Consider the following 24,067-nt stretch of genomic DNA (forward strand, 5'->3'; position numbering starts at 1 on the left):
CTCGCTCTGTCACCCAGGCTGGAGTGCAATGGCTCGATCTTGGCTCACTGCAACCTCTGCCTCCCAGGATCAAGTGAGTCTCCTACCTCAGCCTCAGGTGTAGCTAGGATTACAGGCATGCCACCACGCCTGGCTGTTTTTTTGTATTTTTAGTAGAGATGGGGTTTCACCACGTTGGCCAGGCTGGTGTCGAACTCCTCACCTTAAGTGATCTGCCTGCCTCGGCCTCCCAAAGCATTGGGATTACAGGTGTTAGTTTAAATTTCTTAACACTACTTTTCATGGAAGAGATTCTTTGGAGACCGGCTTTTAATTCCAGACCAGGTATTAGCTGCGTGTCTTCAGACAGGTCCAAGCTTTCCAAGTCTTACTTTCTTAGTTTCTTCATATAGGATAAAAGTGGGGAGAGAAGTAACTTTCAGACCGGGTTGTTACCAGGATTAAATGAGATAATTCTTCACAGGTGTCCTCCCTTTGATACTGGTCTGTAGACTACCACGATCCTCAGTTGCTCTTCTACTGAGATTCCTTGTAATGCCTGTATTCTGTTCTTGCCTGCCTTTCATTTATTTTTTAAATGTAATCATCCTTTTTCAATACATATAGATATGTGCAGAGTCTAAAAAGTTAAAATGAAAAATGAAAATGAAAAACCTATTTCTAGCCCAATTCCTGCTTCCTAGAGGCAACCATTTCTAAATTCTTTACTTTTTTTTTCCCGCTGAAATTACCTCTTTATTTGCAAATAACAACTGGCGTTGCAATTTACTGTTTGTGTCGAGGCCATCTTTTCATTCTTACTGTGGAACATGAGAATTGAACTTTCTTATTTACACCTCTTTCCCTCTATCTCAAGAACATACTCTTAGCCAGGTGCAGTGGCTCACTCCTGTAATCTAAGTGCTTTGGGAGGCTGAGACAGTAGAATTGCTGGAGCCCAGGAGTTTGAGACCAGCCTGGGCAACCTAGCAAGACCCCTGTCTTTACCAAAAAAAAAAAAGTTATCAGGATATGGTGGCATGTTCCTGTAGTCCCAGCTACTCAGGAGGCTGAGGTGGGAGGATTGCTTGAGCCCAGGAGTTTGAGGCTATAGTGAGCTCTGACTGCACCACTGCACTACAGCTGGGCAACAGAGCAAGACCCTGTCTCCAAAAACAAAAAAAACACACATTCTCACATGCACACAGCCAGACGTGTACACACATGTGCATATACCTAAACACATGTACACACACATGCACACACCCAGACATGTGCACACACATGCATATACCTAAACGCATGTGCACACACATGCACATATCCAGATATGTACACATACATATGCCCTTCCCTTTCTCATTCTTCCAAAATAGTTACATCAAAACTTTAATTGAATCAGCACTCACCATAGACTTACAGTGTACGTAACTAAAATTTCAGTCATTGTACATCTTATTTTTCCTGCAGCTACTAATTCTCTTTTTTGGTTTAAATTCTTATGAACCTGTCAATAATACATCCCCATATTCTGATAGAACTTGAAAACTCCTTTCAATATAATTGAATACACTGGATAATCAAATCTGTTACCCTGTTTTCTTCTTGGAGACCTCCTTCCTGGAGCCATCTGTCCCTGTTCCAGTGTGGCTCGTTTAGCTGTTCTCATCATCACCTTGTGAGTTCCCCTCTCCTTCTCTCCTCTGTTGGATCCCCCATCCTGGCCCCCTGGCTTCACAAAACTTAATTTGCACCACTCCCGAGTAGCTTCTTGAGAAAGTGAACTTGGGAGATAAATTGTTTTGAGATTGTGCATTTCTGAAAATGGTTTTACTCTACTCTCACTTTATCATTTTGGTTGGGTATAGAATTCTAGGTAGGAAATAATTTTCCCTCAAAAATTTCAGGGCATTATTTCATTATTTCCTAGTGTCCAGTATTGCTGCTGAGAGATCCAAAGTCATCCTGATTATTTTAAGCCCCTGAATGTGACCTGTTGTTTCTTTACCTCTGTTTATCTCCAGGGTTCTAAAATTTCATGGAAGATGCCTTCACGTACACCCTTTTCATCTGTTGTGCTCGGCTCTTGATGGGTCCTTTAAATCTGGAAATATATGTTTTTCAGCTCTGAAAAATATTATTTGGGAATATCATTTTCTCCTTTTTCTTTTTTTTATTCTTCTAGAACTCCTTCTGGGCCTCATGGATTGATCTTCCAGTTGTCTTTTCCCCCCTCTGAACCCCCAAAGAGTTTATTTTCTAATAGAATAAAGACATTAAGAGGAAACATTAAAATGTTTTCTCTTTGTGGGTATTCAGTATCTGTTAAAGTCCTTTCCTAGCTAACATCTTAATTTTCTTACTTTAAGATGAAAAAAAGAGAATGATTAAATATATAAATAGGAGCCACATTAATGAAAAGTTTCAGAGTAGCCTTCAGTGTGGCCAAGAATAGCTATTTTTCTCTCATTTTGGAAATAATATGGTAGGAAAATGACTTTGAAAGTACCAAAAAAATTTCAGCTTAGTACTATAATTGTCCTGTTATGCAATAACACAATCATTTCAATTTTCTACTTTTTTCCATTCTTTCCATTCTTCAACTTTGCCTTGTAGCCCTTCTACTGAAGTTTAAATTTCTGTTATCATTTAAACAGTTTTTAAGAATTCCTTCTTGTTTTCTGCATGTTTACTTTTTGTAGCATTCTGTTCTTGTTTTATGGATATGTTATCCCTCTGAAGATATTAGCTGTGGCAGATGTGTTTTCTTTGTGGTTTTTCTTGCCTCTCTTTTGTCTCTCTGTTTCTTTTAATGTCTACCTTTTTTTGTTTGTTTGTTTTACTGCAAGATAATGTCTATCTTTTATGTTTAAGGATTTTCTCAAAAGCCTTGTGATGCTGATGATCTTTGGATGTCTCCCTGTTTTTAAGTTAAGCAAAGAAAGTTGCTGGTTGGCCAGGTGCGGTGGCTCATGCCTGTAATCCCAACACTTTTGGAAACTGAGGCAAGTGGATCACCTGAGGTCAGGAGTTTGAGACCAGCCTGAACAACGTGGTGAAACCCCGTCTCTGCTAAAAATACAAAAATTAGCCGGGCAAGGTGGCAGGTACCTGTAATCCCAGCTATTCGGGGAATGAGGCAAGAGAATCACTTAAACCTGGCAGGCAAAAGTTGCAGTGAGCTGAGATCATGCCATTGCACTCCAGCCTGGGAAACAAGAGCAAAACTCTGTCTCAAAAAAAAAAAAAAAAAAAAAAGTTGCTGGTTGACTGCTGGGCCTCACAGGTGATTAGATATGAATCTGTTATATTGAGAGCACCCTCAATTTTCAATATCTGTCTCTCCTTAAGCCTGATTGCATTTTGGGGGAGCCAAACGGGAGAAAAGGAATGAGAGAAGGGACATTGCATCGTTTGAGTCAGTTCCCGTTTTCACCCCTGCTTCTCACACTTGTTGCCAGCTATGTCCAAGGGTCTAGATCCTCTTTGGTTTAATTTGTCCTGAGTACACTTCCAGACTTCTGCAGAGAAGGAGAAGGGGCTACTTGGGGAGGGAGAGGGAGTCCCTCCTGGCCACCCACCCTGCCCCGCCGCCCCTGTTCTTCAGCCCTACTTTTCACCTGGAATTCCTAAGCCTTCTCTGGTCCTAAGCCTTCTCTGGGTTCTGTGCATTTGAATTGGTTTGCTTCTCAGGATGCCTCACCCAATTCAGGACTGAGCTTCAGTTCTGACTTTTTCCAAGTCTAGCCCTTCTTCTTCTCTGCTTTGAATCTGCTTTTGTTGGCATGTCTTGTCTGCTGTGATTTTCTCTCCTGTTTCTTTGTCTTTGTGTGTTTATACCTGCACATTCCTTCACTGTCCTTTTAGTGAGGTTTGAAGGGATTAGAGAAGATGCCTGTTCTCCATTAGTCTCATTTCACCAGAAGCCTCTTCTCTCTTTGTTCCTGCCTCTAATAGTTCCTTATCTTCCTTGAAGCTTCTGCCCTGCACATATTCTGATGGAACTTTAACTCATCCTAAAAATTCTCATTCTCCCCGAGTCCTCTAAAGGTCACAGTTAAATTTAGCAGTGCCATGGGAAGAGAATAGCTCAGGTCCATGGCCCAGCCATCGCATGCTGAGATAGCTCACCATTGCCACTTCAGACTGACCTGGGTCAGTTGGCTTCATCTGGTCAAGCCCATGGGTGCATCTGGATTCAGAAGGGCCAGTGGAAGTTAGGTACTGGTTCTGGGATTTGAGCTGAGATGGAGCTATGTTCGAGGTTGATTTGGTGAAACAAACCCACATCTGATCACCTCCCATGAAGCCCACCAGGCAACCAGTTGCATCTCCATGTACAGAGTTTCCAAGCAACTTTTTGTGCTTCACTCTTAAACAGATATCAAAGGTCCTATTGAAAGAGTGTTCACCTGGCCTTCTGCCTGGAGGTCTTCCCTCCAGTTTTATCCCAGTCATTTCTGTTTGATTGACCTGCCTAAAACATTACCTTTACTATCGTCAATTCCTAGTTCTGTGACTCCAGGGAGGCTCCAGGGAGTGTCTGTTCCTATACAATGTCTAATTTTTGCCCTTAGTTTGTTTTTGTCGTTCTATCACTGCGTCATCTTGTAAACAATTTACTCTTAGGCAGATGATTCCTTTTTTTTATTTTTTGAGATGGAGTCACATTGTCACCCAGGCTGGAGTGCAGTGGCGTGATCTTGGCTCACTGCAACCTCCACCTCCTGGGTTCAAGCAATTCTCCTGCCTCATCCTCCTGAGTAGTTGGGATTACAGGTGTGCACCACCACGCCCAGCTAATTTTTGTATTTTTAGTAGAGACAGGGTTTCACTATGTTGGTTAGGCTCGTCTCAAACTCCTGACCTCGTGATCTACCTGCCGCGGCCTCTCAAAGTGCCAGGATTACAGGCGTGAGCCACCGCACCTGGCCACTTATTTCTTTTTGTAGAGTATGTCTGCTTCCTTGGAGTTTTCATGCCTTTGCACTTTCCTGCCCATTCCTCAAATGCTGTTCTTATTTTTTTTCCGAAAATATTCTACTCATCCCTATTGCCCTGCTTCCAGGACCAGCCCCATCGACAACCCAAATTCTCACTGATTTCTCCCCACTTTTAAGTTGTAGCACTTATGGACAATAGTAATTTTTTGTCACTTGTCATTTACCTGAAATTCTTTTCCTGTGAATACTCAGATTTAATTAGAAATTAATGATCATGTACTGACTACACTCTGCCTCTCTTACTCTCCATAATGAGCAATCAGTTTTTTTAAGTGACCATTTTACAGATGAGGACACAAAGGCCTAGTGATTAAATCACTTTTGTGTGGGGTTGTGCATTCTCTTTACAGACTAGTTCAGCCAGGCTTTGGTGCATTAAGGTAAAGGCTGTGGTTCGACCATCATCACTGCCCTGATGGGCACTGCTTCAGATTCTGGTGTGTTCAGAGCATCACACACCAGCCTTGAGAGAAACTGGTCCAGGCCTTGGAATGCGGGCAGTGGATGTGATGTGTTCGGGTATGGAAGAAATCCCACAGGCAGTTTGCAGACTCGTATAACTGCAGCAGGGGTCTAGCAAAGAGACCATGGACAGAGAGCGAGTGGTCAGGGCCAGGCCAGGGAAAGAAGGACCAGCCCAAGGAGGCCTTTTGTAGGTGTTGTCTCCACCCCATGTGGCATTTGGAAGAACTGAAGCTTTAGTGTTTGACCCTGAACTAGACTCTTCTCTGTCTGGGTCTTTAGGTCTTCACTGGTCAAATGCAGGATTCCAGTGCGTTAAAGAACTCCAGATGTACCTCCACGGCAGGCCTGGTCTGGCCCAAACCTTCCTCACCCAGCAGTCAGGGCCTGTCTGTAAGGTAGAGCACTGCCATGCTATCTAGGGAGTCCCCACACTATTAGGTTGTGGTCACAATGGAATAACAAAAAGAGCCGTGGGTTTTAATACTGTTGCAATGACTCCGCATGCTTCTTTAGTGGCATATACTTATTGTTGTGATGTAAACTCATCATTAGATAGGGAGTGGTATTTTCTCTTTCACTCTTTGCTTACAGACATTAAAACTTTGATGTTTGCTAGGGCTATAAAGTTTTAATTTTGTGAGCGTGAAAACTTTACTGACCGGGCATGATGGCTCACTCACGCCTGTGGTCCCAGCGCTTTGGGAGTTCTCTTGAGCCCAGGAGTTTGAGAACAGCCTGGGCAACATCATGAAACCCTGTCTCTACAAAGACTGTGAAAATTAGCTGGACGTGATGACATGTATCTGTGGTGCCAGCTACTTGGGAGGCTGAGGTGGGAGGATCAGAGGTTGCAGAGCCGAGATCATGCCACTGCACTCACTCCAGCCTGGGCAACAAAGTGAGATCCTGTTTAAAAAAACAAACAACCAAAAACCCCACTTTGCTATGCCATGTTGTTGTTGTTGTTTTTACTTCTGTCTTTCTCCATCTTTCCTCCATTCTACTTTTTTTTCAGCAAGCGTTTCTGCAGGCTATGCATCTCTAGATTCAAATGTATCATTTATAAAATGGGCTTCATCATTCCTCTCCCATGGCCACCATGTGTGTGAAGCATGAACCTGCCCAGTGCCTTGCATGCAGTGGCTGGACAGTGAATATTACTTTTCCTCCTTCCCCTTTATTGCCCTGTCCACATCAGGCCTAGACGTCCCTTCGCTGCTGGCATCTTCCGGGTGCCAATCAGCTGTCAGGTGAGCTGAACAGGACCTTGGGCAGGGATGGTCTGGATGCCCCGACGTGTTCTTTCTGTCAGAGGACGTGATTCTGCAGGGGCTCCATATAAAATAAGTCTGACTTAAAGCTGCTTCCTGTGTGCCTTAAGCTCTGTAGACAAAGATGCTGTGGAAATAGACGGTATTTGGGGTGTTAGTTGGCGGCAGCTTTAAACACAACACCCTGAGTTGAGAATAATGCAGGTGTCCCCAGATGTGGCTGGTAACCCCGAAGTCAAAAGAGCAGACTAGAGGACCCACAGCCTCTTCCCTTCTCTCTCCTGTTAGGTTACTCCCGCAGCAGCTGACCTCCCTTTCAGGAGCACTTTCTTTTTGTTGGGGCTAATTCCCTAAGCAATCCTCCCCCAGCTCATTTCCCCAGGCTATAAGCAGAGGCTGACCAAGGGGCCCTGTGGTCAGGAATTATTGCCACAAGCAGGAAGTGGTTAATGCTTTCCATTTACTTTTAGTTGGAAGAGGAAAGGCTGAATCTTCCTTACAATAGGGGCAGGAAATCAACGTGACTATACCAGTTATTATACCTTCCAGAGGGAAAACAGCTCTTGCAGGGCACCAAGGATGACATCTTGAAGCTACTCTCCCACCAACAGAACAAGGACCAGGGGAATTTATTACATATGTTCCGAGTTGGAGTTGGTGGGAGATCTCGCCTGGCTGGTGAAGCCAGTCGCATAACTGACATGTGTGCAGTCATTGTAGATGAAGGCAGGAAACTGCCATTCTGTGGTCACTTCAGTGCCAGTGCGTCGTGCCATTTTGTAAGTTGAATGCTCTTTAAAGATGAACAGGATGGTAGACAAGAGACATACAAGGATATAGAACAGTTGAATAATCTGATCGATTTCCTGTCATCCCTTGAAGAGTTAACGAATGTCTTTTCTCGTATCTGTAAAACTCCAGCAGGACTATGGCAGAAAGAAACCCTTAACAAGTTTTCAAAAGTAGAGTCTCTAAAGACCACAGTCTTGATTATAATCTTTTAAAAACTGGTAAATTATATGAAGCTGAACTCCCCTCCCCCCAGCTACCATCTTGACTGTTTACTAATTAAACACACACTCCTGTATAATTCATGGATCAAAGAGGGAATCAGAGGGAAATTATAAACTGTCTAGAAAGAAATGAAAAGGAGAACACTTCATACTAAACCTTGTACCATAGCAAAAGAGGTGCCCAGAGGATAATGTATAGCCTTGAATGTCTTTGTTGTCAATGAAGGTGAAAAATAAAGATGATAATAAAGTAGCTATTTTGAAAAGTTTAGAAAAAGCACAACAAATTAAAGCAAAAGGAAATAAAACAAAAATAGCTAAATGTAATGAAATACAAAATAAATGAAAAACATCAGAGACATACACACATTTAAATGCCTGTTCTTGGGAAGGACTGAAAATAGAAATTTAATCATATGTATGATCAGAGAAAAATGTCTGAACAAATATCAGCATTTTCATTTGATGGAAACGGCCATTAAAATTATTCAAAAAACATTTGCAAGAGGGTTGAGCAAAATGCCTACGTCAAGGAAAAAAAATAATAAAAATGTGTATTATAAAATGATTATAATCATGTGAATACACTCTCCCATCCCTTCCCACCCACAAGTTCTGAAAAGAAGTCTAAAACAATACATCAAAATACATCAGTGGGAACCAAGTATTGATTCATGCAAAACACAGAGGAATCTTAGAAATATTGTGCTAATGTTAGATAGAAGCCAGTCACAAAAGACCTCATACCGAATGATTTCATTTATACAAAGTGCCCAGGATGAGCAGATCTATAGAAACAGAAAATAAATTAATTGTTGCTTCCAGCTGGAGGGCTTGGAGGGTTGCAGAGTGATGGATCTGGGGTCTCCTTTCCCGGTGATGAAAGCATTCTAAAATTGATCGTAGGATAGTTGCATAACACTGAATATACAAAAAACCATTGAGTTGTCTAAGTGGTAAGGTATATGAATTATATCTCAAGCTGCTATAGAAAAAAAAATCACAGTGGTTCTCTAATTTTTAGGGGGATAGAAAATAAATCTCTTGGGGGATAGAAGTATCAGTGATTTTCTTCATTTTCTCACTCCACTGTGATTTCCAGGTTTTCCAGATGTAATTCTGTATTACTTGAATCATGGAAACATTTAGTAGATTAAAAAACATTTTAAAGGAAGAATGAGACTAATCAGCCTTTTACCAGCAAAGGCAATGATGGGAGACCTGCTAGCTTATCTTCTGGGAAGGCAGGGGTGGGGGTTGGGGGTGGGTTGCTGGGAGGCTGGCTCCTCTAATCCTCAAATCTGGGGACTGGTTGTGGTAGATTGCTCAGTCGCTGTCACTTACAAGAGTGTCGAAGGGCCGTTTGTCTGCAGGTCATGGAAAATGAAACGTCATCCGTCTGGGAAATCTCAGGGGCAGGACCGCATCTCTGGGAAAAGTGGGAGTCCTGTGAAACCTGGGGATGGCAAGAGGCAGCTCCTAGTGAAACACTCTAAAAGGTGTCGGGCTCTGCTGAGTGCTAAATTAGAGAAAGCTGTTACTTATATAACTTCCTGTAATTGCCTGGCAGTAGCTGCAGCTGAGGACGGCCGCTCTCTTGTCTCTGCTGAGCGGAGGTCACACGGCTCTTCCTCGTTGCAGCGGTTTCACCTTCTAACCTTGTGTGGAGCCAGGCTTTTGCACTGAATCTGAGATGCCATTTTAAACAGAAGACTCCATCCTCTTGAAGATGGGAAATTCTTACGCTGGACAGCTGAAGACGACACGCTTTGAAGAGGTCCTGCACAATTCCATTGAGGCATCCCTGCGGTCCAACACCCTGGTGCCCAGGCCCATCTTCTCCCAGCTGTACCTGGAAGCTGAGCAGCAGCTTGCCGCGCTAGAAGGTAGGAGACGCACATTGCTTTTATTTGTACATTTCTTTTATTGTGCGCAGTTAATGTTCGCACCAGAACTTGAAACTCTTTTCTTTATGTAAAAAACATTGAATCTAGCAGAAAAGAATTATTAGAAAAAAAATTGTGCACAAGTTCTTACTTTGGCTAAAATGTAAATAAGTTTCAGCCATAAAGTTGCAAGAAATGAAATTATTCATTGAATCAGTAGGAGAAAGGAAGAGGACAAAGTGTTCTCAATCGGTTGTTACTTATACTCTTATTAGAAGGTTTGACATTTTCACTTGGAAAAGCAAATTTTAACACGCTTTTGACCCTCAGCAATATATTCCTTCTCTTCATCCTGTGATTCGTGGCTATATCTTTGCAAAGTAATGGTATGGGAGCTCTTGGAAACTTTTAAAACCCAAAAGCAGACCCTTATAAATTTAATATATGCCAAGAATGAGCAATTAAATTCTCTTCGGGTATGGGGATGACTTTTTAGAGTTTACTTAATTACGCAGAGAATGAAATGATTTTTTTTTAATAGCCATGTGTTTTCATGCCAGAAGTAATCCTTCAGCGATCCGTAGTATGAGATAACTCTGTTATGGAAGTTCTTTTTTTAAGTTGATGTCTTTGACTTGAAGTTACCCGAAGACTTCAATTAGCTGTTGAAATAAAAAGGGGCTATGCTTTAAAATGAAAATTAATTAACTACAATTAAAGGAGAAAGCACTCAGCCAGGCCTTGTGCTAGGATGGTCTTGCCGTGCGTGAGTGTGTATGTGGAAGGGGATGGTTGGGTTGGAGAGAATTGCACCTGGAAAGAAACAAGGAGGTGCTTGTCTGCTTGTCTTCAAGGTCCCGCCATCCGTTCTCCCCACCCCCCGCCCCCCGCCCCGCACTGAGCTTGTGCGAGATCGAGTTCCTTATTCTAGCAGGGAAGCATTTCTGTGTCCTTATTTAAAACATCCTCGCAAAATTAACCTTGCAAATGGCCCTTCTAAACCCCTGAAGGAACCGGACCTGGCTCTGAGAGAAACCAGACTGTGGTCAAAACCATGCATTAGGAAAACCACGAATTCTCTGGTGTTCACATCAAAAGCACTGCTGTTTTCTGCCATGGGAGACGTGCTTGTGACTTTATGGGGAGCTGAGGAATGGCTGGAGGGTATTTGATGGACTGTTTTTGGCCAGTTGAAAGTCTTTGGTGGAATATGAATTACCTGGTCATCCTCTGCTTCTATAGTATTGAAAAGCTTTGTGGCTAATGATGGATTAATAATCGTGATATTGATGGTAACGTTTATTTAATCGATACCTTAAAATCCGCAAAGTGCTTTCACCTCCTGAGGTGAAGTAATTGAATCTGTGATTTGGGAAGATGGAAGGTTGGCTCCTGGACGCTTGAGTGGCTGAACAGCGGTTGCATACTCTGCTTTGGCCAAGCTCTGAGATAAAAAGGGGACAGACAAGGGGTTGAGTAGACTTGGGGCTGCCTACAGTGGGAGAGAGGAGTAGAAAGCCCTTTGAGGATCCCAAATCAACTTTCCCTCCTGTTTAAAGATCTTGACAGATGCTTTCTGCCCATCTCTAACTGGGAGGCTATGCCTGACATTCCGACAGCTCAGGGTGCCGTTGTCTGCTGATGGACATGTGGTACTGTCCAGGGACAGCTCTGGGGCTTAGACCCTCACTCCTCTGGTGCTGGGGTCAAAAGTTCCCTGCCAGCTCTCATTGGCTTGTCCAGCTTCACGTTGGTAAGAAAACTGGAACAAGCCCTATGATTTTCCCATTTGTCCGACGAACAGAAGAGAGAAGTTCTCTGAGAGTTTGGTTTTCTAGTACAGGAAAACAAGGGGGCTGAGGGGGGCTGGTGGGAAGAGACAGACTCTTTTTGGTTTGCTAAGTGTTACCATAAACCAAGCACTCCGCTAGAGCCCCTGCTTTCTGCACAGGCAAACGTGGCACAGACAGGCTTATCCAGGCCATATCTTGTTTTATCTGTTTGTCGGGGTTTCTTATCTCATTGCTGGCCTTCCTCAGACAATGACATTAAAGATGGTTTTTATGACTGGGGTGCTGGTATATGGAACACCCCTGGATCTGTTGACATTTTATGTATTTGCGAGGGGGATTTAGCAGGGGTCTTATTACTTTGTCCTTTGAATTAGGGCTCTTAACCTACCACCTTCTAGGGGAAAAACCCTTCATACATTCTTGATTCTTTTTAAAGAAGAAAGATCAACAAAACAAACACTGCTCCAGCATTTTGGGATAAGTATTTGTTCATTAAACGGGACACAGGTAAAATCCTATAGTCCCACCCTCTTAGAATGCCATAGAGTTTCTGCTCATGGAAAGAAAACATAATTGCATGTCAGTATCAAAAGCAGTAGCCTTGTAGGAATGGAGGAAAGGGCTCCTGAGTTTCTGTGTCTTGTTATTAGGATTCTAAGCTCCCAATCCAGCTGGTTTAGACGTGTTTCCCAAACACGTCTGGTTTAGTCTGCTCCTGGGCAGGAATGTCCCCTCGAGCCTGTTGCTGGGGGATATTCCGTCACAGCCCCTGGCATATCTGATGGAGACCTTTAACCTTTAATCCTGCTTTCTTACTTATAGATTTTGAGCTCTTCTTTGACCTTTTGAGGCTGACGATCCTCTTCTTTCATGCCTTCGGAGAGTCTGAATTCCTGTTCTTAGAACTTAGCAGAATCACATGCAGCTATTCCCAGGTGTGTCCTCAGCTCCAGACGTGCGGGCCTTGGGGGCTGCTGGTTTTAATTTTCCTGGGATTTTGTCTCCCTTTTTCACTGATAGTTGGCGTCTGGCTTAGAGACCAGAGTCGATTTTGCCGACAGAGTCTTCTGTGCCCCCGACGTGGGGACCTGTAACGCATTGCCGGCGCCTGGGGTCTGGGCATGACTCTCTACACTTTCTGCTAAAACCACGCCTGCTGTATTTAAGGGCAAGAAGAAAGCATTCAAAGCAGGCTTAGGAATGTATCTCCCTGCCGCCCCACCTCCGGGTAACCTCTTCACAGCCTTCCTACCACCTGTGTCCTCTAAGCCCAGGAAAACTGAGAGATAGGGAATTCTCGAGTCACTTCTGGCCGTGACCTTCCCAAAGTCACGGTTCCCACCTGTTGGAAGTGTTCAACTTCTTCTGCCTCTGGTCCCACAAGCCCCTTTGAAATGGTAGCCACTGTGAGGCGATGTTTCCAGTACGCTCTACCATTTAAATCACATCTGGAACATTCCGTGCAGCTCTGAGGGCCATGTTTTTCCACATAGACCATCACAACTCCAGGTGACCTTAGGGTTCCTCTGGATTAATCACTTCATTTTAAAGGTGCAGGATCAGACACACAGAGAGGTTAAGTAACGTTCCTGCATCCATATAGGCAGTGGCCCACGCTGGTACTGAAGCCTGAGCTCCCTCGTTTCCAGTCCAGTTTCTTTCTACTACACATAATTTCATTGTTAACCTAGGCCACTTAGCCCACTGGATGGATGGACGGTGTCAGAGCCAAATTAAGTGAGAGTTTGAGACACAACAGCAAATAAACCAACACTGGAGGAGAAGACAAATACGAAGCAGGCCGGGTGTGGTGGCTCACACCTGTAATCCCAGCACTTTGGGAGGCTGAGCCGGATCACCTGATGTCAAGAGTTTGAGACCAGCCTGGCCAACATGGTGAAAACCCATCTCTACTAAAAATACAAAAATTAATTGGACGTGGTGGTGGGTGCCTATAACCCCAGTTACTTGGGAGGCTAAGGCAGGATAATTGCCTGAACCCAGGAGGGGGAGGTTGCAGTGAGCTAAGATCGCACCATTGCACTCCAGCCTGGGTGACAAGAGTGAAACTCCATCTCAAAAAAAAAAAAAAAAAAAAGCAAAGAGTGCCTGTATCCTAGCCCAGTGTGTTTAAGGATGTTCTTAATGACCCTGTTGCCTGAAGAAATCTATATGCTGTTTATTAAATGACATTTAAAGATAAGAGAAGTTGAAAGAGACTTTTACCCCAAATGTGTAACTTACAAGAAGTTGGCAGGACTGAACTTCAACAGCCTGAGGTCCCGCCTTCTCCAGCAGTGCTTGGTGACTGAGGTGCGACTCTGTGCACCCAGAGCCACTGGGCTGCCCGACACACATCATACTTAGCCTCCCTGTGGGGTACCTGGAATACAGGAATGAGTGAGGGCGGAGAGCCTACCTGCTGGAGCTGAGAGACGTTCATTTCCTTGTAGGGACAGAGTGTGTGCCGAGGGGGCGACGGGGTATCCATGGCCACTTCTGGGCTCTCCTGAGCCGTTCCACAGTGACCATTCCTTCTGAAATGTTGTCTCACTTAAAAAAAGTTTCCTACATCCATACCGTACCTGACCCTGTTCTAGAATGGCTACGTGTGTGTGTGTGTGTGTGTGTGTGTGTCCAGTAATGTGTACCTGTGTTCTTCCCTTGGAGATAATTAATGTGCAGTTTGACTGCGGTCTTGTATTGTGCAAAGCAGTTCATACTACCCCAAACGAAGCAGGGCAGTTTAGGGGCAAGAACATCAGCTTGGGCATCAGACACGTCTGGGCACATACAGGCCATGTGACTTAGCACGTAGTTGAATAACTGTGGGCCAATCACTGGATCTCTGTGAACCTCTGTTTCCTTATTTGTAAAATGGTCTACATGTGACACTGTGGTACCCCCTACACAGATGTTTTTGGAATGCTATTGTGTCCAGGCATTGAGCTCAGTCCTTGTCAGCCAGTTCTGTACGTATTAAACCTCTTAGTATATGCGCAGCTGTAGCAGGTGGTAGAGAAGCGAACCTGAATTTGGAGTCATGAGGCCAAGGCCTGTGTGCAGTGTGACCTTGGCCGAGTCATCCAACCTGAACAAGTCTCAGCTTTTCCCTCTGGTAAAGAAGGTTGATAAAACTCGACTTCCAGAGTGTTTGTAAGGATAAGTTAATTCAGAACTAGCTAGACTTGCTGAGTGCTTGTTAAGAATGAGTGGAACCCATTCTGGATTAGTCCCATAGGCCCTGGGCTTGTTGATCCTGAGAATCCAGGCAGAGGAAAGGCCTAGAGGAAGCTCTGAGCCCAGACGGCGGCTGCCTTGCTCATCTCTCTGCTTCCCCATCTAGGTGGTAACCGAGTGGACAACGAGGAAGAGGAAGAAGAGGGAGAAGGAGGGCTGGAACCAAACAGCCTCCCAAACCCCTTCCAGCTGCACCCTCCGCCTGAAGGATGCTGCACAACAGACGGTAAGCTCTGCCAGCCCCTGGCTGGGCAGTGCCCGCTATGCTGCCCAGAGGCAGTGGCCAGGCCAGTGGCTGGGCCTGTGACTGTGTGCTGCAGGGGTCCTCTTTGCCCTTCCTGTGACCTGAGGTGTGAGCTGTGCCCATGGGCCCCAGCAGGTGCTGGCCCAGCCTGCCCTGGTGAACCAGGAGCTCTGAAGACCCCATGCTGGGATGCTAAGGTGGCCTCTGTGCCACTCTTTGGACAGCCTCAACTTGACCAGTGGCTTGGGAGCCAGACATTCATTTTTCTGTGTTGGTTGCTTGGAAATGAGAATACATTTTCCCTACTCAGGCCTGTTTGCACAGCATATTGAACTCAGAAATGATTAGGAGAGAGAATCTTTCTTCCTATTTTATTTTAATTAATTAATTTATTTTTTAACAGAGTCTCACTCTGTCACCCAGGTTGGAGTGCAGTGGTGTGATCTTGGCTCCACTGCAACCTCTGCCTCCCGAGTTCAGGCGATTCTCCTGTCTCAGCCTCCCGAGTAGCTGGGATTATAGGCACCTGCCACCATGCCTGGCGGATTCTTGTATTTTTAGTAGAGATGGGGTTTTACCATGTTGGCCAGGCCGGTCTCAAATTCCTGAACTCAGGTGATCCACCAGCCTCGGCCTCCCAAAGTGCTGGGATTATAGGTGTGAGCCACCTCGCCTGGCTGGAGTAATCTTTCTTACTTATCAGTATGTCCCTGTTGAACAGGCAGATACACATACTCTCAGGGTCCCTGTGCAGTCAGTAATGGTACAGTTTCACTGTTGAGGAACTGAGGCCTGGAGACGCTGGGTGGGTGGCAGCTTAGTCCTGTGCCGAGAGCTCGTGCTGTGCGCTTAGGGTTTGGTGCACGCCCCTGGCTCTGCCACCCACGAGCCACACAACCTCTTTGCTAGTGAGTTCATCTATCCTGATGCCATGCCAGTCAAGGGGAGAGGCTAGTTAGTGGTGAGAACATCAGCTTGGGCATCAGACAGGTCTGGGCACATGGAGACCATGCTACTTAGTGGATAGCTGAATAGCTGTGGGCCAATCATTGCATCTCTCTAAGCCTCAGTTTCCTTATTTGTAAATGGCCTACATGTGACACTGTGGTACCCCCTACGCAAATATTTTTGGAATGCCTACTATGTCCAAGCATTGTCCTCAGTCCTTAGTTATTTAAGATAACTAACTGGTTATTATTACATTAAGCAGTAATTGAAGTAATTATTGAAGTCTTTGCTCTGAACATCTGGATTAAACAGGATGAGAGCTCCCTGCTTGATGGGCGCTATACAGGGAAGCGGATATTTTGCACACAGGTGGGGACAAGCAGGGCTGCATGGAGCAGAGGAGAGGCCATATGCAGGTAGAGAGTTTTGGGAAGGCTTCCTAGAGGAGGTAGCCCTTTGGATTTTGTTGGATTAGTACGAGTTAGCCAGGAGACTGTGGAGGGGTTGGAGGAAGCTGGGAAGTTTCAGACAGAGGGAGCAGCATGTGCAAAGGCTTAGTCGGGTGAGATTACAGCTCGTTGGAGGGAATTGCTAACAGATTATTTAGGTAGGTGCCTGAGGTGTGGCAGAGCCAGGCTTGGAGGAGTGAGGAGACTTGGTGTGAAGGCCCACGTGCCCTGCCTTGGGGCCTGGACTTGGCCCTGAGCATGATGACTGGCATGGGAGGGACCCGGCCCTCACTGGGCTGCTCTTCCAGGCAAGGGCAAGTCAACATGGTGGTTCCTAGTGAGACAGGACTCTCAGTGTCCAAGTGTTTAAAAGGACACTGAATTAAATGGTAAGAGGAGAACTCTTCAGCCAGGCATGGTGGCACAAGTAGTCAAATCCCAGCTACCAGGAGGCTGAGGCAGCAGGATTGCTTGAGCCCAGACTTCGAGGCCAGCCTGGGCAACATAGCAAGATCCTATTTCTTTTAAAAAAAAAGTTAAGAGGTAAACTCTCCAATAGTCATTATAGCAGTTTTCACAGAATTTCCAAATAAATATGGTAACCACTGTGACTACTCATGGCCTGTATCCCTCCAGCTTTTCAGAAGGCATGGACCACACCGGGCTGGGAGGGACCCAGGCCAGAGAGTTAGGGGACCTCTGGGGCTTGACCTCGACCTCAGGGAATTGGCTTCCCTTCCCCAAGCCAGTGCAGGGAACTACCCTGTATTAGTCCATTTTCACACTGCTGATAAAGACTTACCCAAGACTGGGCAATTTACCAAAGAAAGTGGTTTCTTACAGTTCCACATGGGCGGGGAGGCCTCACAATCATGGTGGAAGGTGAAGGGCACATCTCACATGGCAGCAGACAAGACGAGAGCTTGGGCGGGGAAACTCCCCTTTTGAAAACCATCAGATCTCATGAGACGTAGTCACTGTCACGAGAAATAGCATGGTAAAGACCCGCCCCCATGATTCAGTTACCTCCCACTGGGTCCCTCCCACAATCTGTGGGAATTGTGGGAGTTATAATTTAAGATGAGATTTGAGTGGGGACACAGCCAAAGCCTGTCATGCCCCAAACCTGGGAGTCAACTTGGCCTTCCCTCCTGGTCCACCTCTCTGTAGCTTGCAGCAAATCACTCAACCTCTCTGAGCTTGGTTTCCATATCTTCAAAATGGGAACAGCCACACTTTGCTGCAGGTGGTGAGATGAGAGCTTTGCAGAGCCTGCCTCACTGGTGCCTGGCGTGTGGTGGTGCTGGCCCCACACCTGTCAGCGTCTTGGCCCCATGTGTGTTGCCTTCTGCCCCCACCCAGGGGCACATGGGAAACCATGGAGCAAATGTGTGGTGAACAGGGAAGCCCCATACGCAGGAGGAAAGTCTTCAATGACGTACTGTAGAGCTCTGCTGGAAGGCCTGAGCTTATCAGGGCTCCCTCTCTGGTCTCAGTTGGGAGCTAAAGCTACAGGAAGCCCAGGAGATGGGGCTGGGTGTGCCCTTACCTGGGACAAGACCCTGGAAAGGCCTTATCCATTTTAATCTCAGCTGATTCTCTCTTTTTCCTTTTCCCCCAGATATTTGTAGAAACATATATTTGAATAGGAAATATATTTACAAGCTCTAAAATGCAAAAGGTTCCAAAGGGCATGGAATGTGAGAGTCTCCGTGCTCCCAGGCTGCTCCGTGTCTGTGTCCTGGATGCCAGTCCTCCCCACAACCCCCTAGAGGAAACCAGTGCCATCACATTCTCACTCTTCATTTTTCATGTTGGCTTCTTTCTCATCCCCATAAAATGCAGCATGTAAGAAACATCAGGAGACCCTCAGTTTCTTAAGGATTTATCTTGTTTACGTTTCAATTTGCCATCGTGTGTTTAAAATTTATTCCTGTTAAGCTTCATTTGCACATTAATGTGGATCACGTGATGACACTGATAGACAAATAATGTGTGATCTGTGTGTTGTGGGTAACTATGATTATAGTTTTTTTTTTTTTTTGAGATGGAGTCTCACTCTGTTGCCCAGGCTGGAGTGCAGCAGCACAATCTCAGCTCACTGCCACCTCCGCCTCCCGGGTTCAAGCGATTCTTGTGCTTCAGCCTCACAGGTAGCTGGGACTGCACCACCACGCCTAGCTAATTTTTATATTTTTAGTAGAAACGGGGTTTCACCACGTTGACCAGGCTGGTCTTGAACTCCTGACCTCAAGTGATCCACCCTCCTCGGCTTCCCAAAGTGTTGGGATCACAGGTGTGCGCCACCACGCCCAGCCAAGTATGATTACAGTTTTATCTCTCAGGATTTAATTTTGAGGTTAAGCACACCCAGAGGTGAGGGTTTCTCCTGAGCACACCCAGAATGTTTGCTCCCTTTGCCCCTGGGCCCCGCTTCTGGAAGCCCTGGGCAGCATGTGAGCCCTGTCCACTCCTCCTTAGGGTTCTGCCAGGCCGGGAAGGACCTGCGCCTCGTCTCCATTTCCAACGAGCCCATTGACGTCCCTGCGGGCTTTCTCCTCGTGGGGGCCAAGTCCCCCAGCCTGCCGGACCATCTCCTGGTGTGCGCCGTTGATAAGAGGTTCTTGCCAGATGACAACGGCCACAATGCTCTTCTTGGTAAGTTCTGCTTTGTCCTCCTTTGTGGCTCCTGCACAGAGGTAGAGCAGGGTCAAGGGAGGTCATGGCAGGGGGTGGTGGCAACAGAGGGACCACCTTTGGGACCCCAGGCATAGCCTGCAGCTCTGTTTATGTTTTTTGGTAGAAAATCTCTTTGTAGAATGGAATGCAAAAGAGATGCATTTACAGTGTGACTGCTTCCCTGTAGAAAGCTCAGCATTTAGTATTCATTTTTCATACATTTATTCTTCAAACCTCCCTAAGTGCCTGCTTGTGTCAGGAATGGGTGACAAACCTTGTCCTAGACAGTCTCAGAAACAGCCGATGGAGGCAGGGGAGAACGAGGCCAAGTGTGTTCCTGCCTCCAGAACCTTGCTGTCCTGAATGACTGCCGGGCATCCTGGATCTGTTCTCCCCTTTGGTTTACCACTCATCTCTCAAGACGTGGTCTGTTTGTTTATTTATTTTGAGAAGGAGTCTTACTCTATCACTCAGGCTGGAGTACAGTGGCACTATCTCAGCTCACTGTGACCTCCACCTCCAGGGTTCAAGTGATTCTCATGCCTCAGCCTCCCAAATAGCTGGGATTACAGGTGCACACCACCACACCTGGCTAATTTTTGTATTTTTAGTAGAGTGGGGTTTCACCATATTGGCCAGTCTGATCTCAAACTCCTGTCCTCAAGTGATCTGCCCACCTTGACCTCCCAAAGTGCTGGGATTATAAGCATGAGCCACTGTGCCCAGCCAAGAGGTGGTCTTTATTACCCCAGTTTCACCGGTGGGCTTGGATCTGTTAACTTGCCCACGGGTGCATGAGTAAAGAGGACAGAGCCAGGATTCAAACTCAAGTCTTCCTGGCTCCAGATTCTACCCGGTACTGTCCCACGTGGTCTTGACCATGTTATGGTCAAGGTCAGTATGGGGGAGCTGCTGCTTTTCCTTCCAACCATCAGCACCACTAACCTTTGATCTTTCTAACAACCACTGGACCACTAAGGCCCTAAGTGCAGAGCTGAGGCCAGGCCTTGCCAAGCCTGGCTGCCTTTGCTTATATGATGTAATTGAGCTCTTACTGTGTGCCAGGCCCTCCTGCAGCAGGCTCCCCCATTGTGGAGCAAAATCTAGGGACACTCGAGGTGTGGAGCGAGAGCCCAGGGACCTGGGTTCCTGTCCTGCATCTGGCCACAGGTCCCTGTGTGGCCCCCTGGGCTTCTGTGTCCTCATTCATGAAGTGGGAGGTCACTACCACATGTGGCTGGCCCTTTGGCGGTCTGTTCCCATCCCATGACTGTGGGTCCGCTCCCTGACCTGGCCTGGCATCTTCTTTGGAGGAAATCTGGGCAGGAGGCGGGATTGGTAATGATGCACTTCAGCTGTAGCCTCAGGAACAGTCTTCATGTAGAAGCAAGCTTGATTGTGAGAATTTATGGGGAAAACTTCTAGACTGAAAAACCCCACAATCTCTTACATATTTTCCATGGGTTTAGACATGGAAGCCTCCAGTTTTGCGCTTGATATGGCCCCAAAAGCTGGGTGGATAAATTCACTCCAGTGGGTAGTTACTGAGCACACTGTGTCTGAGGCGCTGTGCAAAGGATGAAGGATGGAGAGAGGAGAGCGTGGGGAGAAGAAAACGAAATGGCTCCTGCCACAAGGGAGCTGGGGACACACAGGTGTGTGAACCCCGACACAGGGCAGTGAATGCCCACTGGAGGGACAGCACCACGAGACAATGATGAAGGAGAGAAAACCTTTTAGCCAACTCTCTTAAGGCAGGCCCATGGACTTGTTATAACTAGTTCTCTAAAACAGAATCATCCAGAAAATCCACTCTGGCAAAGAAGCCGATGGAATGATTCAATGACAGACTGAATGCTTATGACAGTCGCCCAGGATGAAAGTGAGTCCGGGGAGGCGGTGCTGGGTGGCCGCCTTAGTGTTTGATCTGGTGGTGGCTGAGGATTCATCTGGATTCCACTTTGTGACTGTAAATGAATTGCCTGGGTAGTAAATCAAGGAGGCTCTGCCTCTTGGCCCTCAGAGAGGAGGATCTTTCAGTTCCTTCATCACCAGCCCAGTAACAGCACCAGCTCATCGAGGAGAGGAAGTAGGAGCTTTGTTAATTGCTTGCCAAAAGCCATCTGAAATGGGTAACGAGGCCTGGTTGGTAATACCATCGGCTTTCTTCTTTTAAAATAACTTTATGCTCTCAGCTTGCATGCTTAACACCATTTAGGTTTCCTGCAATTAAATCTGATGACTGCACAGGACAAGGGGGTCCCCTCCAGCCCTGCAATGGCAGGTTCAGTGCTTTTTAGTGATCTATAAAACACAGGCTGGGGAATACCTTTCAGGAAGCAGCAGTGTGAGGAGACTTTTTTAGGGACTTTTAATCAACTCAGGGATTTTATCTGAAAAAGTTGAAAGATTAAAATCTAGGTGTGTGTTTCAGTTTATTGCCCGGTGATTTATCTAAATTGGTTGACAACTCAGACATAAAAAAGGAAAACATATCCCGCTAGATTGTTCTTTCTTAGATGGGAGTAAACGAGTCCTTTGTTCATTCAGCAGGCAAATAATTCAGCATGCATTTATTGAACATATAATATGAAATGGAAACCTGGCCCTTCAGTTATGTCTGGGGGAAGGGTGGGGGATGCAGGCACACCAAGACTCAGCCTAGAAGTCCACAACAAATGACTGTCAATAAATCTTACAGTGCATCCTTGTGCAACCTGGTCTAGCAGAGAGGGTAGGGTGCTCTGGGGATGCGGAGGGGCACACTGACTCCCAGTGAGGAGGGGAATGGGAGGATGTGGCATCTGAGTTGGGCCCTTTAATGAGTGGAATTTTGCAAATTGGAGCATAACAACAACAGAAACCAAGCACTAATAGCAGTCGGCACTTTTTGAGCGTTTGTCATGTGCCAGAAACTGCACGAAATGAGTTAAAATAGCCAATGTGGTGGGTCTATTATTATCTAGAGTTACATATAGAAATGAAGGCACAGAGAGCCTAACTGACTTGCTCAGGACCACCCAGCCATTTGAACCCTGATGGTCTGGCCCTGGTGCCCAGGTCCTGGAGGATGAAGGGCATCTCAGCAGAGGGAACTCCCTGTGCATGACAGCATGGCGCACTGCAGAGGTGGCTAGAGTGCTCTGTGGCTGGAGCAGAGGCTGGCAGAGAGTGTGGCAAGGTGGGCTGCCCTGTTGGGTTCTGCTTGGAAAAGGATGCATTACCCAAGGAGCTATTTTCAAACTACAGAAGTACAGAGTCTCATGAAATGAGGTGATCTAGCCTTCTTTAACGTTACCAACACATGGCCAATCTTGTTTCACTGATAATGTCCCCTTCTTCTCCCTTTCTGGGATTATTTTGAAACAAATCCCAGACATTGTATCATTTCATCTGTAAATATTTCAGCATGTATCTCTAAATATTTCAGCACATATCTCTAAAAGATAATGGGGCCAGGCACAGTGGCTCATGCCTGAAATCTTAGCACTTTGGGAAGCTGAGGCGGGCGGATCGCCTGAGGTCAGGAGTTTGAGACCAGCCTGGCCAACATGGTGAAATCCCATCTCTACTAAAAATGCAAAAAGTAGCTGGGTGTGGTGGCGGGCACCTATAATCCCAGCTACTCAGGAGGCTGAGACAGCAGAATCACTTGAACCCGGGAGGTAGAAGTTGCAGTGAGCTGAGATCAAGCCATTGTACTCCAGTCTGGACAACAAGAGTGGAACTCCATTTAAAAAAAGAAAGATAATGGCTTTTCATTAGAAATCGAATACCATTATCATATCTATAAGACCTAACAGCTATGTAATATGATCAAATATTCAGTGTGTTCAAATTATATGCTTTTTTTTTTTAAAGCAATTGTTGCGTTTGTATCAAGATCCAGAGAGGGTTCTTCTTGAAGCATTTGGTTGCTGTGTCTCTTAAATGTTTCTCAATGTGTGGGTCCTTCCTCCTAGTTTTGCCCTCATAATTGATGTATTTTTAAGGAAATTTAGAGTGTTAAATGTTAAATTTAGATGACTGTATTTTAAATTGTGTTTTAGGGAGGTTTCTTAGAAGTCAGACACACAATTTTTATGCAAAGGGAGAAACTGAGGCAGAAGAACTAGTTATGAACTTACTGCAGGATTCTAGAGGAGTACGATGGCCTGAGAGTTACGTGTTTCAAACCTCCCAACATCATACTATTTACCACCCCTGAACACTCCATTCTCCTTGGGGACACCTGGGACCCCCACCCCACTTCCTGTTTGATCTGGAATCCTGATACAGCTCCTCAGGCTTCACTGACACAAGGAGGTCATTTCTACACTTGAGCTGGGATGTGGCCAAAATACCAAGGCAGGGGCTCTGGGCACATACATATATAAAATACCAAGGCGGGGCTCTGGGCACATATATGTATATATAAAATACCAAGGCAGGGGCTCTGGGCACATATATGTATATATAAAATACCAAGGCAGGGGCTCTGGGCACATACATATATAAAATACCAAGGCAGGGGCTCTGGGCACATATATGTATATATAAAATACCAAGGCAGGGGCTCTGGGCGCATATATATATAAAATACCAAGGCAGGGCTCTGGGCACATACATATATAAAATACCAAGGCAGGGGCTCTGGGCACATACATATATAAAATACCAAGGCAGGGGCTCTGGGCACATATATGTATAAAATACCAAGGCAGGGGCTCTGGGCACATATATGTATAAAATACCAAGGCAGGGGCTCTGGGCACATACATATATAAAATACCAAGGCAGGGGCTCTGGGCACATATATGTATATATAAAATACCAAGGCAGGGGCTCTGGGCACATATATGTATATATAAAATACCAAGGCAGGGGCTCTGGGCACATACATATGTAAAATACCAAGGCAGGGGCTCTGGGCACATATATGTATATATAAAATACCAAGGCAGGGGCTCTGGGCACATATATGTATATATAAAATACCAAGGCAGGGGCTCTGGGCACATACATATGTAAAATACCAAGGCAGGGGCTCTGGGCACATATATGTATATATAAAATACCAAGGCAGGGGCTCTGGGCGCATATATATATATATATATA

At 45.8% G+C, this 24,067-nt stretch overlaps 1 protein-coding gene across 10 annotated transcripts in view; it reads left to right on the forward strand.

The window, feature by feature from the left end:
* GREB1 (growth regulating estrogen receptor binding 1) overlaps window positions 1-24,067 on the forward strand; it is a 163,039-nt gene that overhangs the window by 68,201 nt on the left and 70,771 nt on the right. For 8 of the 10 annotated variants that reach the window (XM_064363858.1, XM_064363863.1, XM_064363862.1 and 5 more), the window contains 3 exons: window positions 9,441-9,617; window positions 14,757-14,876; window positions 18,773-18,949. In XM_064363858.1, coding sequence (XP_064219928.1) covers window positions 9,461-9,617; window positions 14,757-14,876; window positions 18,773-18,949 — 454 coding nt within the window. In that variant the 5' untranslated portion in view covers window positions 9,441-9,460. Of the gene's footprint in view, window positions 1-9,372; window positions 9,618-14,756; window positions 14,877-18,772; window positions 18,950-24,067 lie in introns of all 10 variants that reach the window. The other 2 variants (XM_064363866.1, XM_064363857.1) reach the window with 1 other exon arrangement.

The sequence above is a fragment of the Aotus nancymaae genome, unplaced genomic scaffold (assembly GCF_030222135.1).
Source record: "Aotus nancymaae isolate 86718 unplaced genomic scaffold, 86718_ANA_hifiasm-v0.15.2.pri h1tg000057l, whole genome shotgun sequence".
Lineage (NCBI taxonomy): Eukaryota > Metazoa > Chordata > Mammalia > Primates > Aotidae > Aotus > Aotus nancymaae.